The 16,906-nt window shown below is 33.8% G+C and overlaps 3 protein-coding genes and 1 pseudogene across 9 annotated transcripts; all 4 read left to right on the top strand.

Moving 5' to 3' along the window:
- Positions 1-2,368: 2,368 nt before the first annotated feature.
- Positions 2,369-3,469, top strand: LOC104718590 (ethylene-responsive transcription factor 6). The gene has a single exon (XM_010436355.3). It carries the CDS (start codon positions 2,479-2,481, stop codon positions 3,346-3,348), a length of 870 nt encoding a protein of 289 aa, XP_010434657.2. The 5' UTR covers positions 2,369-2,478; the 3' UTR covers positions 3,349-3,469.
- Positions 3,470-9,764: 6,295 nt separating this feature from the next.
- Positions 9,765-11,868, top strand: LOC104718591 (deSI-like protein At4g17486). 6 transcript variants are annotated; one of them, XM_010436357.3, is made up of 5 exons: positions 9,765-9,959; positions 10,323-10,597; positions 10,891-11,178; positions 11,268-11,348; positions 11,448-11,868. In XM_010436357.3, exons 2-5 carry the CDS (start codon positions 10,432-10,434, stop codon positions 11,585-11,587), a joined length of 675 nt encoding a protein of 224 aa, XP_010434659.1. In that variant the 5' UTR covers positions 9,765-9,959; positions 10,323-10,431; the 3' UTR covers positions 11,588-11,868. The 6 variants fall into 6 exon arrangements, 5 of the variants coding, with proteins under 5 accessions (XP_010434659.1, XP_010434660.1, XP_010434658.1 ...); XM_010436358.3 differs by having other exon boundaries at positions 9,813-9,959; positions 10,891-11,174; XR_015568368.1 differs by having other exon boundaries at positions 9,822-9,959; positions 11,261-11,348.
- A 431-nt stretch (positions 11,869-12,299) lies between these two features.
- Positions 12,300-14,328, top strand: LOC104718592 (uncharacterized). The gene is made up of 8 exons (XM_010436359.3): positions 12,300-12,619; positions 12,728-12,809; positions 12,897-13,137; positions 13,250-13,315; positions 13,395-13,433; positions 13,520-13,642; positions 13,746-13,838; positions 13,916-14,328. The coding sequence occupies exons 1-8, from the start codon at positions 12,514-12,516 to the stop codon at positions 14,093-14,095; spliced, it is 930 nt and encodes a 309-aa protein (XP_010434661.1). The 5' UTR covers positions 12,300-12,513; the 3' UTR covers positions 14,096-14,328.
- Positions 14,329-14,663: 335 nt separating this feature from the next.
- Positions 14,664-16,384, top strand: LOC104718594 (uncharacterized; annotated as a pseudogene). The gene is made up of 8 exons (XR_015568369.1): positions 14,664-14,856; positions 14,929-15,013; positions 15,105-15,345; positions 15,440-15,490; positions 15,588-15,626; positions 15,725-15,847; positions 15,933-16,025; positions 16,104-16,384. The product of XR_015568369.1 is annotated as an uncharacterized LOC104718594 (transcript).
- The last annotated feature ends 522 nt before the right edge of the window (positions 16,385-16,906 follow it).

Below are 16,906 nucleotides of genomic sequence, written 5' to 3' on the forward strand. Positions count from 1 at the left end.
TTTAGAAACATTATAAAAAATGAAATTGGTGATATGACTCTTTCCATGAAATATGATATTTCCCAAAAGGAAGAAAATGGTGGTGATAATCTTTCCACAAGAAAGATAAAGAAAAGTTGTGTGGATTCAATCCCGAGAACAATGAATCTTTTGCAGCAAACGCTCCAGTGTAGACAAAATTTGATTTAAAATGATAGAATAATAACTAATTTTTTTTGGTCAAACAGAATAATAACTAATTAAGACCGCAAATTACACATTAACATACAATATATTATTCAACAACGAATTTAAAGTTTCGTGGTTTGACTTAGAGAGGCTTAAGGGTAGTCTAAAATTTATGTAAAAAATAGTGATAATAAAAACCAATAACATCGAAATTCTAAAGCACGATTGTTTTTTTTTTTTATGTAGAAAACACACAACTTTTATTTTTAAAAGTTCACGATATTTACATAAAATTTTCTAACTGGCTTCTTTTATATACAGATGCAAACCATTCAATATGTCTTGTGAATTATGATGATAAGACTTTAGCTTCTTAAACAGAGAGCCTAAACGCATTATTCTAAATTAAATACGTAAGCCTGATTTTAAACACATAAATCACAACTCTGATGTTACTGTTTCATTATCCTAGTTTAAATATGTATAAATTTATAATTCATATTGTTCGAAAAAGGCTAAACCAATAAGTTATATGAAATATGACACTGAATTAACAAAGAATATTGAACATCATGATGACTACCAAATAAAAACAATTAAGGATTCCGCCTTTTCGCTAGATTTGAATCAACTTGAAAAAAAAACTATATATTTTTTGTAAATTAAACAATTATATAGACCTATATATAGTTATATGAAAGTACATGCTAAAACAATGAAATTTGCAAGAACGTACGTACGTGGACACATAGAGTTGAACTAGAGTACGAGACATGTAAAGTATATATATTTACAGAAATGTTTTGAGTGAAAACGTACGCATGTTGTTAGAAGATTAATCTAAACCTCCGACATGGATAAATCTTTGAGCAATTTATATTTCATAGATACCATACCGATATGCTTTGGAAATTAGCTTCACCTTCACGTATGATAATTTATAAAATATATCTATGATATAAATTAACCAGAAATTTCTTGAACAAAAAAAAAACTAGAAAATAATCCATATAATGAAGTAAGCACATTCGTATGAAGACGTAAAAAGGATATATCAAGTTCGAAAGCAGCAAAGCCAAAAGTGGTCACATGGTTTGTCGTTGTCGAATATTTTCTGTTTGGGTTGTAGAATAATTGAGATTAGAACTCTAATATTACGTTTCCTCTAATTACGGCATTACGCAGCCCTTATCTTTTGAGATTAGAACTTCAATTAATATTACAATCCTTTAATTATGCATGTATTTTTGTGCGTGCTCGCGTTTCGTTGATTCACTTTCAAAATGAAAGCTATAATTTCATAAACACAAACACACTAGTATGATGAAAGTATTGGTTTACTATTCTCTGCAACATTTAGTTTTCAAAGATATATAACAGCTAGAAGCCTAGAAATTAATGAACATTGTACTTATAGTGTTCATTATGGAAACAAAAACAGCTCTGTGGTCTGACATTTAGAAAGCAAAGATAGTTGTAACGGATATTCTGTCCCGATATATATTATTGTACATATTGAATTAACAAATTAATACAACAACAACAACAAAAAGTTTCAGGGCAGCAATAGGAGAATTCCATGGGTCTTTTGTCTACCTGATGATGGCGACCATACAAAAACATCATCGACAATGAGAATCTATCTAGTCTTCTTTATACTACAATATTTTTGTTTATCCTAAAACTAAAATAACATCCGATGTACGTGTAAGAAAGTGAAAACCAGTGACTTGTTTTTTTTTCCTTTTTTCCATTACTTATTGCAACTTTCATTATCATACTGTAAGTTTTTTTTTTTTTTTTTAAACGTGTGTTAATTTATCCAAACATTGATTTGAGACGGCGGACGATAACTTCTGAAATTGAAAATGCAGCATATGAACAAATAAAATTCTCACAACTAGTCGTAAATAAATCAAATATTAATACGATTATACGCAGTTCATAATAAATTAATTACTAAAGCGTACTAATGTTTTTGATAAACAAACATGCATCGATAAATTATTAGTTTTGTTTTTTCTTACCTCAGCTGCCATCGGTGAACCACAAGATAAAACCGGCGTTGACTGAGGGTTTCTAACCTAATCAAACGGTATGGAAACCATTACAACACGCGAGTATAGATACACCTTTCCGCATCTGATTATATTTTTAGATTATTAAAAAAAGTCTGAGGATGTTGCCTTGAAAGAGTCTCTCATTGACTTGACTCTTTCCTATATAAACACCTTTCCCACTCTCTCTTCTCCACTGTCAATTCAAATCATCATCTTCCTCTTCTTCTTACCTGGCCATATTTACTTGATCATGGCTACGCCAAACGAAGCTTCGGCTCTTTCCCTCATCAAGAAGTATCTCCTCGACGAACTGTCTCCTCTGCCTAACACCAACCGATGGATGAACGAACCGGATTTCTCAATCTTCGGTTCTTCTGATCAAACCGGATTCGAGTTTTCGCAATGCGAAGCCAAACCGGAAATAATCGATCTCGTCACTCCCAAACCGGACATTTCTGATTTCGACGTGAAATCCGAAGCTCCACTTGAAGCGTACGATTCATTCACGTTCCAGTCGAATCCACATCGCGTTACTGCTCAATCCAATCGGAAACCGCCGTTGAAGATCGCGCCGCCGAACCGAACAAAGTGGATTCAATTCGCAACCGGGAATCCTAAACCGGAGAAAAACGTACCGGCGGTAGCAGCAGTAGCAGAGGAGAAGTGGCATTACAGGGGAGTGAGGATGAGGCCGTGGGGGAAATTCGCGGCGGAGATCCGTGACCCTAACCGTCGTGGAACTAGGGTTTGGCTCGGGACGTTCGAGACGGCGATCGAAGCGGCTAGAGCTTACGACAAAGCAGCGTTTAGACTCCGAGGATCAAAGGCGATCGTCAATTTCCCGCTTGAAGTTGGCATGTGGAATCCACACGCTGAAGATGGTCATGGCGGCCAGGATAACAAACGGAAGAGAGACAACGACGAGGAGGAAGTGACGGTGGTGGTTGAGAAGGTGCAAAAGACGGAGGAGAGTCACGCCGTTAGCTGTGGCGGAGAGAACGTTGAGTCAGATTTGACGGCGATAGATGACTGGGATTTGACGGAGTTTCTGAGCATGCCGCTTTTATCGCCGTTATCTCCACACCCACCGTTTGGTTTTCCACAATTGACTGTTGTTTGAATTTTTCTTTATTTTGTTCATCTGTTGGGTCAGCTTTGATGTATGCTGACGTGGAAATGTGTCTCGAGGAGATATATTCATTTATTTATTTGTTTCTTTTTATATAATACAACCTTCAATATCCCATCTATTGCCGTTAACAATTTTAACTTATACAGTACCACTATAGACCGCATGATACATTCTATATAATAATTTACTATTTATTAGAGTTAAAAGTATGATAATTTACTTAATTTATTGTAGATTTACAAAATTTTAAATTATAAATTACGATTAAATTATAATACTTTTTAGTAACAACCAATTTCATAACTAGTTGGTTATTCACACAAAAATTTCTCTCTTTTTTCTCTCTCATATTTTTTTGAGAGAGATTTTATTTTCTTTGATTATCGTCCGACATGTTGTCGGTCTTTGTGACGGATGAAATCCGATATCATCGTAAACATAGTTTTTCCGTTGTCGTGTTCTTGCCGTAAACATGGCTTTCTTGTTGCCGTGTTCTTACCGTAAACATGGCTTTTCCGTTGCCATGTTCTTGCCGTAAACATGGTTTTCCCGTTGCCGTGTTCTTGTCGTCGTCTTTGTTAGGCGTTGTTACTTTTTAGTTTGCTTCAAATAAAGAGGAATTGTCAGTCTTGATTTGTCTCTATGTTTTACAGAGTTTCACGAGAGATGACGAAAGCTTCTATGTTTATACATCATACAAGTGTTTTTTTGTCTTAGTTAGATCTGAAGCAAAAGCATTACTATCTTATGGTGAATGAGATCAATTTAGATTTTTGTCGATCTATGGTTGATTTGTTTATCCATATAGTGTTTGCTGTTTGTCTCTAATCTTTCGGTTGGGTAAACGGTTTACCGAAAATTCAAGGATAGTTGCAGAGTTGAAGAAAAGAAGAAACTTCCTTCGCGATATTCAGATTCCTCATAGTCGTGACTTCAATTGTTTGGAGTTTTGATTCGTCTTACAACCAGCTTTATCGGTGAAATTTAGAAGAATCAAGTGTGGAAATTCAGATATCGACAATGATTATATTCACCAGAAAAAAAAATCTCAGACGGCCGAGGGTGTTTCGGAAAGCTTTAGATTCTTCATCCAACACGTGTTGATGACACGTTTTGTTTTGGTGAAACCAACGATAGATGAACTTTCTTCATCGTAAAGCAATGTATTAGTATGGGCCATTATGGGTTGTGTAATCCAACCTTTTAGGAACAAAATTAAAATCTTATGAGAAAAAAAAAAACTAGTTGGTTATCCATGTGTTATAAACTAATAATACAAAAAAATTGATCATATACTATAATTTTAGACATCATTAATCCGCTAATTTTTATTACCAGTGTAATTATTTTGATTGTGTACAAACAGTTTACATTTGTTTATATACTTGTAGTTTCTGGACTGAGGTTTTGTAATATGACATCGTGTACAAACAGTCTACATTATTTGTTAATATAAGGAAAAAAAAGAAGTTTTGACAACAAGTCCCTTTAATCTGATTCAAAACCTTGTAACATTTTCAACAAGTATCTTTAGTAATCTTCAGTAATTGAAGAAAATATAAATAATATAAAAGAATATTTAAACTCGAGTTTAATGTAGTATAACTAAAATTTATTAATTAATTATGATAAGCCAAATTTGACCCATAGAAAAAATGATACCTTTTCTTTTTTTGGTCGGATAGAAAAAATGATACTATATATTGAATAACTTAATTCAACATTGGTATTTTAGTTCAATACCAAAGAGCTGGGCAAAATAACCGGTAACCAAATAACCGATTGAACCGAACCAAAAAAATCAAACCAATATCGAACCGAAATTTCTCAAATAACCGAATGGTTAGTAAAATACTATATCCAAATTAACCGAAACTGAACCGAACCAAACCGACAATTAAATGGTTAACCGAAATGTCCAAATATTTAGAAGAGTTAATTAACAAAAATGCCATGAACAGTAAAAAAATTTAGTCAAAATGCCACTTTTTCCCTTTCTTTTCCACAACGCCACAACCTTTACATAAAAAGACATAAATGCCCCTCGATGAACACTATGCTGCTGATAGACAAGATACAGATGATGGACAAGATGCGGATGACGGACAAGATGTGGATGATGGACAAGATGCGGATGATAGACAAAATAAGGATGATGGACAAGATGTGAATGATGGACAAGATGTCCATGATCAACAAGATGCAGATGATAGACAATATGTGGATGATAGACAAGATGCGAATGATGAACAATATGTGGATGATGGACAAGATGCGAATGATGGACAAGATGCGAATGATGGACAAGATGCGAATGATGTACAAGATGTGGATGATGGACAAGATGTGGATGATGGACAAGATGTGGATGATGGACAAGATTATATGTAGAAGGATGTCGACGAGAAACCTAATCCTACACATCATCTTTTGGCCCACCCTCATCCACATCATCTTTTGGTCCACCCTCATCCACATCATACTCTTTTGGTCCATCATCTTCTTTTAGTTCATCATTCTCCATATCTTCTTTTGCTCCACCATCTTTTTTGGTCCACCATCATGACACTTTACTCTTTATGTCTAATTATCTTTCATAGACAACTTATGTTTAATAATATGGATAACTAATTTGAACTTGTGGACAACTTCGTTAATATAATTCTCGTAGACAAGTTATAAAAATGATTTCGTGCACAAGTTTATGACTTAATCTAATAATTTGTCCATCAAATCTCGTCCACGACAATCACTCTCTTTCATATAAAGGTATTTTCGTCTTTTAATCACATGTGAACAATAAAAATGTGGCATCTTTAGAAAGATAAAGCATAAACTAATAATACAAAAAAAAATTAGTTGGTTATCCATGTGTTATAAACTAATAATACAAAAAAATTGTTCATATACCATAATTTTAAACTTCATTAACCCGCTAATTTTTATTACCAGTGTAATTATTTTGACTGTGTACAAACAGTCTACATTTGTTTCTATACTTGTAGTTTATGGACTGAGGTTTTGTAATATGACATCGTGTACAAACAGTCTACATTATTTGTTAATATAAGGAAAAAAAAGAAGTTTTGACAGCAAGTCCGTTTAATCTGATTCAAAACCTTGTAACATTTTTAACAAGTATCTTTAATAATCTTCAGTGATTGAAGAAAATATAAATAATATAAAAGAATACTTAAACTCGAGTTTAATGTAGTATAACTAAAATTTATTAATTAATTATGATAAGCCAAATTTGACCCATAGAAAAAATGATACCTTTTCTTTTTAGGTCGGATAGAAAAAATGATACTATATATCGAATAACTTAACTCAACATTGGTATTTTAGTTCAATACCAAAGAGCTAGGCAAAATAACCGGTAACCAAATAACCGACTGAACCGAACCAAAAAATCAAACCAAAACCGAACCGAAATTTCTCAAATAACCGAATGGTTAGTAAAATACTATATCCAAATTAACCGAAACTGAACCGAACCAAACCGACAATTAAATGGTTAACCGAAATGTCCAAATATTTAGAAGAGTTAATTAACAAAAATGCCATAAACAGTAAAAAAATTTAGTCAAAATGCCACTTTTTCCCTTTCTTTTCCACAATGCCACAACCTTTACATAAAAAGACATAAATGCCCCTCGATGAACACTATGTTGCTGATAGACAAGATACAAATGATGGACAAGATGCGGATGATGGACAAGATGCGGATGATGGACAAGATGCGGATGATGGACAAGATGTGAATGATGGACAAGATGCCCATGATCAACAAGATGCAGATGATAGACAATATGTGGATGATAGACAAGATGCGAACGATGAACAAGTTGTGGATGATGGACAAGATGCGAATGATGGACAAGATGCAAATGATGTACAAGATGTGGATGATGGACAAGATGTGGATGATGGACAAGATTATATGGGGAAGGATGCCGACGAGAAACCCAATCCTACATATCATCTTTTGGCCCACCCTCATTCACATCATCTTTTGGTCCACCCTCATCCACATCATACTCTTTTGGTCCATCACCTTTTTCTGGTCCATCACCCTCTTTTAGTTCATCATTCTCCATATCTTCTTTTGCTCCACCATCTTTTTTGGTCCACCATCACGACACTTTACTCTTTTTGTCTAATTATCTTTCATAGACAACTTATGTTTAATAATATGGATAACTAATTTGAACTTGTGGACAACTTCGTTAATATAATTCTCGTAGACAAGTTATAAAAATAATTTCGTAGACAAGTTTACGACTTACTCTAATAATTTGTCCATCAGATCTCGTCCACGACAATCACTCTCTTTCATATAAGGGTATTTTTGTCTTTTAATCACATGTGAACAATAAAAATGTGGCATTTTTAGAAAGATAAAGCATAAACTAATAATACAAAAAAAATTAGTTGGTTATCCATGTGTTATAAACTAATAATACAAAAAAAATTGATCATATACCATAATTTTAAACTTCATTAACCCGCTAATTTTTATTATCAGTGTAATTATTTTGATTATGTACAAACAATCTACATTTTTTATATACTTGTAGTTTATGGACTGAGGTTTTGTAATATGACATCGTGTACAAACAGTCTACATTATTTGTTAATATAAGGAAAAAGAAAGAAGTTTTGACAACAAGTTCGTTTAATCTGATTCAAAACCTTGTAACATTTTCAACAAGTATCTTTAGTAATCTTCAGTGATTGAAGAAAATATAAATAATATAAAAGAATACTTAAACTCGAGTTTAATGTAGTATAACTAAAATTTATTAATTAATTATGATAAGCTAAACTTGACCCATAGAAAAAATGATACCTTTTCTTTTTTTGGTCAGATAGAAAAAATGATACTATATATCGAATAACTTAATTCAACATTGGTATTTTAGTTCAATACCAAAGAGCTGGGCAAAATAATCGGTAACCAAATAACCGATTGAACCGAACCAAAAAAATCAAACCAAAACCGAACCGAAATTTCTCAAATAACCGAATGTTTAGTAAAATACTATATCCAAATTAACCGAAACTGAACCGAACCAAACTGACAATTAAATGGTTAACCAAAATGTCCAAATATTTAGAAGAGTTAATTAACAAAAATGCCATGAACAGTAACAAAATTTAGTCAAAATGCCACTTTTTCCCTTTCTTTTCCACAATGCCACAACTTTTACATAAAAAGACAAATGCCCCTCGATGAACGCTATGCTGCTGATAGACAAGATACAAATGATGGACAAGATGCGAATGATGGACAAGATGCGGATGATGGATAAGATGCGGATGATAGACAAAATAAGGATGATGGACAAGATGTGAATGATGGACAAGATGTCCATGATCAACAAAATGCAGATGATAGACAATATGTGGATGATAGACAAGATGCGAATGATGAACAAGATGTGGATGATGGACAAGATGTGGATGATGGACAAGATGATATGGAGAAGGATGCCGACGAGAAACCCAATCCTACACATCATCTTTTGGCTCACCCTCATCCACATCATCTTTTGGTCCACCCTCAACCATATCATACTCTTTTGGTCCATCACCTTCTTTTAGTTCATCATTCTCCATATCTTCTTTTGCTCCACCATCTTTTTTGGTCCACCATCATGACACTTTACTCTTTTTGTCTAATTATCTTTCATAGACAACTTATGTTTAATAATATGGATAACTAATTTGAACTTGTGGACAACTTCGTTAATATAATTCTCGTAGACAAGTTATAAAAATGATTTCGTAGACAAATTTATGACTTAATCTAATAATTTGTCCATCAGATCTCGTCCACGACAATCACTCTCTTTCATATAAGGGTATTTTCGTCTTTTAATTACATATAAACAGTAAAAATGTGGCATTTTTAGAAAGGTAAAACAAATGTGCCATTTTTTGAAAGATAAAACAAATGTGGCATTTACCAAAACTTTTATAAAAAATGTGGCATTTTTGGCAAAAATCCCTATTTAGAAGATACCAAAATGAATATATTTAATATTATGCAAAACTATAAAATAAACTTAAAATATAAATTATTTATACTTTCAAAACAATTAAATACTATAAATAATCAATATATCTAAATGTTATTATTTTGAATTAAGAATGTTAAATACTATTTTGTAAAATCGGATTAATATTTTTTCCCTTTTTGTACTTTTGTAATGTATTATTGGTTAATTTCAGTTATATTCAGTTACTTTTGGATATATTAGTTTTGTTTGGTTAATGTTAATATAATTTATGTTAGTTATGATTACCTCTTCAACTAACCGATCAAAAACCAAACCGAACCGAAATTTCTAAAATATACAAATAGTTATTATATTACTATATCCAAACTAACCGAAATCAAACACACCCGAACGGAAACTGAACGGTTAACCTAATGCCGCAGGCCTAATTGTTTTAACTAAAGAAAGCAAATCTTGAAAAAAACAAAGCTTCGTCCGCGGCTTTTTACTTTTGGTGATCGATCATTTTTTTTTTTTTCCTTTTCCAGTCTGACCTCCCAAATCCCTTCTCTCTCTCGAATTCGCGACTCTCACGTAAGCTCTCTTATTGTCTTCATCGTCTATCTCTCTCTCTCTCGCGCTCGATTTCTCTATGTGAATATATATCAGATGAAAACACCCTCCCCAATTTTAATTTCAATTTCGTTTCGTGTGATTTCCCGATTCGGATTTCCTTTTGTAGAATCGAATCCTTGGATCTGTTCGTCGTTAGCCTTAGCAACCAAATAAGTAGTTTACATGTGGATTGTTTTATGTTCGAATTGATTGGAATTCTAATTATATATTTGAATCTTAGGTTGTGTGGAACAATTTTGCTTTTTTTTTTTTTTTTTTTTTTCTCTTCTGGATTTATGTATAGAAGAATATGTGACCATCATCTGTTTTTTGGTGTTGCAGATGATTTAGGAAGAAAAAGGGATGATTGGATCGTGACTTTTTTTTGGAATTTTTGGGGATAAATTGTGACTGGGTTTGGTGTTTTTTGTTTGTTAAAAAAATAAATAATATGTGGGTGCCTACTTTGAGCGCAAGCTCATGTTCAAGTGAGGAGAGGGAAGAGAGCAGTGGAGAACCTGGTCTTACCCCTGTTTATCTCAATGTCTATGATCTTACTCCTGTCAACAATTACCTTTATTGGTTTGGTATCGGCATTTTCCATTCTGGAATCGAAGGTATGCCTTCTTATTCTCTCTTCACTTTGTTTACTTAGTATATGCTTTTGAAGAGGAATATTAGAAAATAGCTGTCTTAATGTTCTAGACAAGTTATGCTTTTATGATCCGGCGTTAATGCTAGGCACTTATTAGAAAGGGATTGTTTGTAAGACCAAGAAAAGTGTTAAGCTATGAGGATTATTTGATGGAAACCTTTTCTAACCCTTTATAACTCAAGATTTTTACATGTTATGTTGTTGTATATGATTCAGTGCCCTTTTTTTCACACAGTTGTTTTAACTTCGTTGTAGCTCATGATTTGGAGTATTGCTATGGAGCTCACGAGTATCCAACGAGCGGGGTATATGAGGTAGAACCTAAGAATTGTCCAGGGTTCATCTTTAGACGGTCTGTTTTACTGGGAACTACCAGCATGTCCCGTTCAGATTTCCGCTCTTACATGGAGAAGCTTTCAAGAAAATACCATGGTGACACTTACCATTTGATTGCCAAGAACTGTAACCATTTCACTGAAGAGGTATGCTCGCAGCTTACAGGAAAGCCTATTCCAGGATGGATTAATCGGCTTGCCCGAGTAGGTAAAAAGATTTAGAACCTTTTTCCTGTGTTATGTTGCAAAAAACTTGTGTGCTAAATAATATTTACTTTTGGTTTGTTGAGGTTTCAGGTTCGTTCTGTAATTGTCTTTTGCCAGAAAGCATTCAGCTTACAGCTGTTAGTGCTCCTTCAGAACGCCTTGAGTTCTCCGGTATGCTCCTAATTAAGATAGTGTTTGTAGCAAAAATAAAATCCAACTCCTCTGTGATCAAACCAAATTATGAATGGCTTTGTATTTTTCCTTGTGTAGATGAGGATGAATCAAACTCTGAGGCATCTTCTGTGTCAGATGAAGAAGGATCAGAGCACCATCTTATAAATGCAGCAGACAGAGAGATTGTGTATCTACAAAACAAACCAGTGCGACTTACCAGAGAGGAGATCCCCTGAGAACCCAACTAGCCACGACTTCCTCCTGAGGCAACCCAAACCAATCATCAGAGCCACGACTTCCTCATGGGTGAACACACTCTACCCATGGAAACTGAAAAGGGAGTAAGTGATATCTCGTTTTGTCACCTTAAAGCTGCGTTTGTCCTGTCAGGAACTCGATTTGGTATTCTTCTCATCATCATTATAGGAATGTAAAAACGGATTCCGGATTTATGTAAAGGTGAACTTTTCAGATATGTTTTACGGAGATTCTTTAGCTTTGGCTATCAGTATCACAATTTCTCATTCTTTACCAAGTTGCTAAAACCTGAGCTTATTAGTACAATATGAAAAATCCAAAAGAGCTCAAATACACTAATAAGGAATTTTTTTATATATATACTACTGCTTGCTATTAATCATTTAATCCACTTTTATATAATATGATGATTACTAGCTTTAACAAAACTAAGAATTTATGGTGATGAATCTAGGTTGCTATGTTTAAAATTAAACACACGTCCCTATATATTAACTATCGTATTCATTTTTATTTTAAAAACATTGGTTGTTTGGATTAATAGAGAAATAATCACACTGAATGTTTTAAAATGAAAACAATTTGAGGTGTGTGACAGTAAGAGAATAGTCAAATATTTTGACAAAAAAAAGAGAAACAAATCTACCAGTAAAGTAATATATATATGTGGTTTTAGATAAATATATTTCCAAGTGAAGAAGACACAACTCAGCAACTCTTGTCTTAAAGACACGGAGTCCCATTTAATTTTGGATTCCATATAAGGGGAGAAAAGAAAACGTTTTGACTCACGTAACATATATAGATAGAGACTAGAGAGAGAGAAAGAAAGACCAAAAGAAAAAGAAAAAGAAAAAAAACGGAATATTCCGGCGAAGATTGAGAGAGAGACTCTCAATTATACATGGAGAGATGTTTCCGGCGGTCTGTTCTCCTTCACACGGTGATCGCCGCCGTATTATTCTCTTTTGTTCCGGTTTCAACCTCTATTCCCTTCATACTCTTTCATGGTAATTAACGATTTCTCCTCATCTGTTTTATTCATTCGATAGTTTCATAAAACACAATTAAAGTTAAAAGTTAATATATAATTTTAATTTTAAACAAAAAAAAAACAGGAATTGGAGATAAATGTTCTGGTGGAGTAAGTAGCTTCACGCAACTTCTAAGCAACCTCTCTGGCTCTCCTGGTTCTTGCTTGTAAACCCAACTACTAAACACTAGTACGTAACTTGTTTGGTTATGTGTTTCTTTTTTTAAAAAAAATCTTGTAAATCAAATTTGTAGAGAAATAGGAAACGGAGAAAATGACTCATGGTTCATGCCATTGACTAAGCAAACTAGCTTAGCGTGTGAGAAAGTGAAACAGATGAAAGAGTTGAGTCAAGGCTACAACATTGTTGCAGAGTCACAAGGCAATTTAGTTGCTAGAGGACTTATCGAGTTTTGCGACAATGCTCCTCCTGTCATCAACTATGTTTCCTTAGGAGGTCCTCATGCTGGCATTGCTGCAATCCCCAAGTGTGCTGTATAGCTTTTCCATTTTTCTTTTTTTTTTTACTATGTCTTTTTACCTTAGTGAGTAAATTAATCAACACAACGGTGGCTTAATTATATTTGTGTTTGTTCTGTTGTCAAAGTCTGGTCCACTATGTGCTATGGTTGAAGCCTTGTTGAAGTCAGCCATTTATAACGACTTCATTCAAGTAACACTCTTTATATCTCTATATATCTCTCTCGATCAAAACCTTTTAATGATGATTTGATTAATTTATGGCTATGCAGGATCATCTTGCTCCCAGTGGCTTTGTCAAGATTCCTGGTGTAAGTTAATCACATAAACCAAATCAAATTAATTCATATAATCCATTCCAGTTTTTTCATCACAAGATATGGCTTGGTTTTATTAGCAAATCTCAAAGTATTTGGCACACTCAAAGTATCTACCAAAGCTTAACAATGAGAGACCTGACGAAAGAAACTCCACTTTCAAAGACCGATTCGCCAGCTTACACAACTTGGTTCTTGTCATGGTAATACTAACTGTCTCCTTTCTTCAAGTCAGATTTTTTTTTTTAAATGTTTTCTTTAGCTCATTGTTCTGTTTTTTCTTGTACTGATTGATTTCCTAAACAGTTCCAAAAAGATACAACATTAATCCCTAAAGAAACTGCTTGGTTTGGATATTATCAAGATGGAGGATTAGATACTCTTTTGTCAACACAACAGGTGAATTTATCTAACTTCTATAGGTTTCATTGATCTTTTGTTTTCTAGAAATCTAAATATGTATGCATTCTTGTCAGACGAAGTTATACAAAGAAGATTGGATTGGTCTGAAAGCACTGGATGTTGCTGGAAAAGTGAAGTTTGAAAGTGTATTAGGGGACCACCTCGATATATCGGATGAGGAGGTTGAGGAATATGTTGTGCCTTATTTGATGCAAAAGGAAGAATCTGAATTTATTCTTTATCACATAACCTAACATATGACAATTATGAGAAGTACTGAAAAATTTAGGGGGGCCTTATTCAATTTAATAGTTTTCTAAAATCCAAATCTAATTTCTTGGTTTTGATTAACTTTTTTTTTTGTTTTTGGTTAAATCAGTGGATTTGTTATTATTTACACGTTAACAAATGTTATAAATGTAATCAGATGTTGTTCAAGACTTTTGAATTCTTTTACAGACTTGAAAATGTTGTTCATTAATTTTAATAGGTAAATAACTAAATATAGGTAAGAAAATCTTATATTGTTATTACTCAAAATGTTTTTGACATTCACCAAAATTAGTTCATATCTATTGCAATTTACTCCAGTGTTTTGATTGTTAAATGAAACCAAAACTTACAATTTTAGAAACTACTTTGGCATGTTTTACAAGCATATGTAGATAATCTTTTCGAATTTTTTAAATAATTTTTTCAAGTCACTGGTCGACAAAGAAAAAGAAGAATTGAGATGAGTAGATCAGTAGATACACAACACCAACCACCAAGTAATAAATTTTTCTTCCATTTATGACTAAAGCACAACAAATTAGCTAAATCTGTACCAAACGTAAACTTATTGCCTTCTTGCTTCTTGTGGTCAAGATACTCTTTTTGTGTGTAAAGAAAGGTACTCTTCCGCTGAGTAGTGCTAGCTAGATGGAGAAGAGTTTCCAACGATCTGTTCTCCTTGTGACCTTGTCTCTCTTCTTCATTCCGGTTTCAATCTCGGTTCCATTCATTCTGTTTCACGGTGATCAACAATCCTTCTTCTTCCTCCTCTTTCCTTTTTTTTATTTTTAATCTGACATATTGATTGAAACAGGAATTAGAGATCAATGCTCCAATGGTGGAGTCAGCAGCTTCACACAGCTCCTTAGCAATCTCTCTAGCTCCCCTGGATCTTGCTTGTAACCAACCCCAACACTTTCCATCTTGTTGTCTCGTTCTAATCTTGCAAAAGGGCTTATTTCTCTGTTTGTTATGTGTGTCTTCTTGTAGAGAAATAGGAAATGGAAATCAAGATTCCGTGTCTATGCCGCTTACGCAACAAGCTAATGTAGCGTGTGAGAAAGTTAAAAAGATGAAAGAGTTGAGTCATGGTTATAACATTGTTGCACAATCCCAAGGTAACTTAGTCGCTAGAGGCCTAATCGAGTTCTGTGACAATGCCCCACCAGTCTTCAACTATATATCTTTAGGAGGTCCTCACGCTGGCATATCCGACATCCCTAAGTGTAATGTGAGTTCTCTTTCAATTTCTATTTGACTGTGTAATCTTATAACCACAATCCTAATGACAATAACAACAACAATGGTGTTCTCTGTTCTTAAAGTCTCCAATTTGCAAGTTGCTGAAAACAAGGGTCTACACCGACTACATTCAAGTACACTTTCTCTCTTCTTCTCTAATCAAGATTCATAACCTTTGAGCATTACTAATACCCATCATTAACATTAACAACATCTCTAATGACTCTGCAGAATCATATTGCTCCAAGTGGTTATATCAAGATCCCTACCGTAAACTCAAAACCCTTATCTTTCTAATCCTAAAAAAAATCATTATTTCCTATTAGATGAATACTTCAATCAAGAAAGCATTGTGTTCTGTTTCTCAGGAAATGTCAAAGTATTTGGAACACTCCAAGTATCTGCCAAAGCTCAACAACGAGAGACCTAACAAGAGGAACCCCGTTTTTAAAGACCGGTTCACTAGCTTGCACAACTTGGTTCTCGTCATGGTACCTCTCTTTCTTAAACAACCAAAATCTTGAACAACATTGTTGATTAGCCTCATTAAATTTCTTTTCTTCAAATCCTAAAAAGTTCCAGGGTGACACTGTAGTGATTCCTAAAGAAAGTTCTTGGTTCGGATATTACCCGGATGGAGCTTCCACACCTCTTTTGTCTCCTCAGCAGGTGAACTTTAATAACTATCTTCCACGCCTGATCATTAACCACATTGTTTCTAAAGTATATACATATATTCTTCTCCAGACAAAGATCTATATTGAGGACTGGATCGGTCTGAAAACCTTAGATGCTGCCGGAAAAGTTAAGTTTGTCAGTGTCCCTGGCGAGCACCTTAGAATAGCGCAAGATGAAGTTGTAAAATACGTCGTGCCTTACCTCAAGAACCTGCAGCCTGCAGTTTTCTTCTGAATCCATATATAACCGCAAGGCAATGGAGACACTGCATTCATGAATGAGACCTTCATTGTTATGCTCTCTTTGCATCAATTTTAAAAGTGAATAAGAACTTTAGTGATAAACAAAAACAAGGCTTCATCATTTATAATGCTAGAGGCTACTTATTCTCGCGTTTAACTATTACATGGATTTTGAAATTCAATAACTATACGACGTTATAGGTTAGTGATTCATTATTGAATTTCAAAATCCACAATGCAAAACAAACGTACAAAAAAAAAATGAATTCAAAAATAAACTTTATTATTCAAAAATTCAAAGATAGATTTACAAATCCCATATAGATTTTATAAATCCCATATTGTGGCATTTGGAAGGGACCATAGAAATTCTAAAATGTTTTGGTCCATGTCCCTGAGACTGAGAGAATGTAAATGTTTCGGTCTATTTACCTCAATGTTTGATTAAAATTTCGAAAGTATAGAATCGGTTTAACAATTAATCCTTTTCGGGAGTTTTTTTTTTTTTTTGCTTTCGGTGAAGTCCTTTTTGGGAATATTTAACAAGTACAGCATACCTCTATAGATTTTTTATGCAAAATGTCAAATTGTTGTAAAAGTCCAAACAGTAGACGAACCAAACACATGAAA

This window comes from Camelina sativa, chromosome 10, assembly GCF_030686135.1.
Source record: "Camelina sativa cultivar CO46 ecotype springtype chromosome 10, ASM3068613v1".
Classification (NCBI taxonomy): domain Eukaryota; kingdom Viridiplantae; phylum Streptophyta; class Magnoliopsida; order Brassicales; family Brassicaceae; genus Camelina; species Camelina sativa.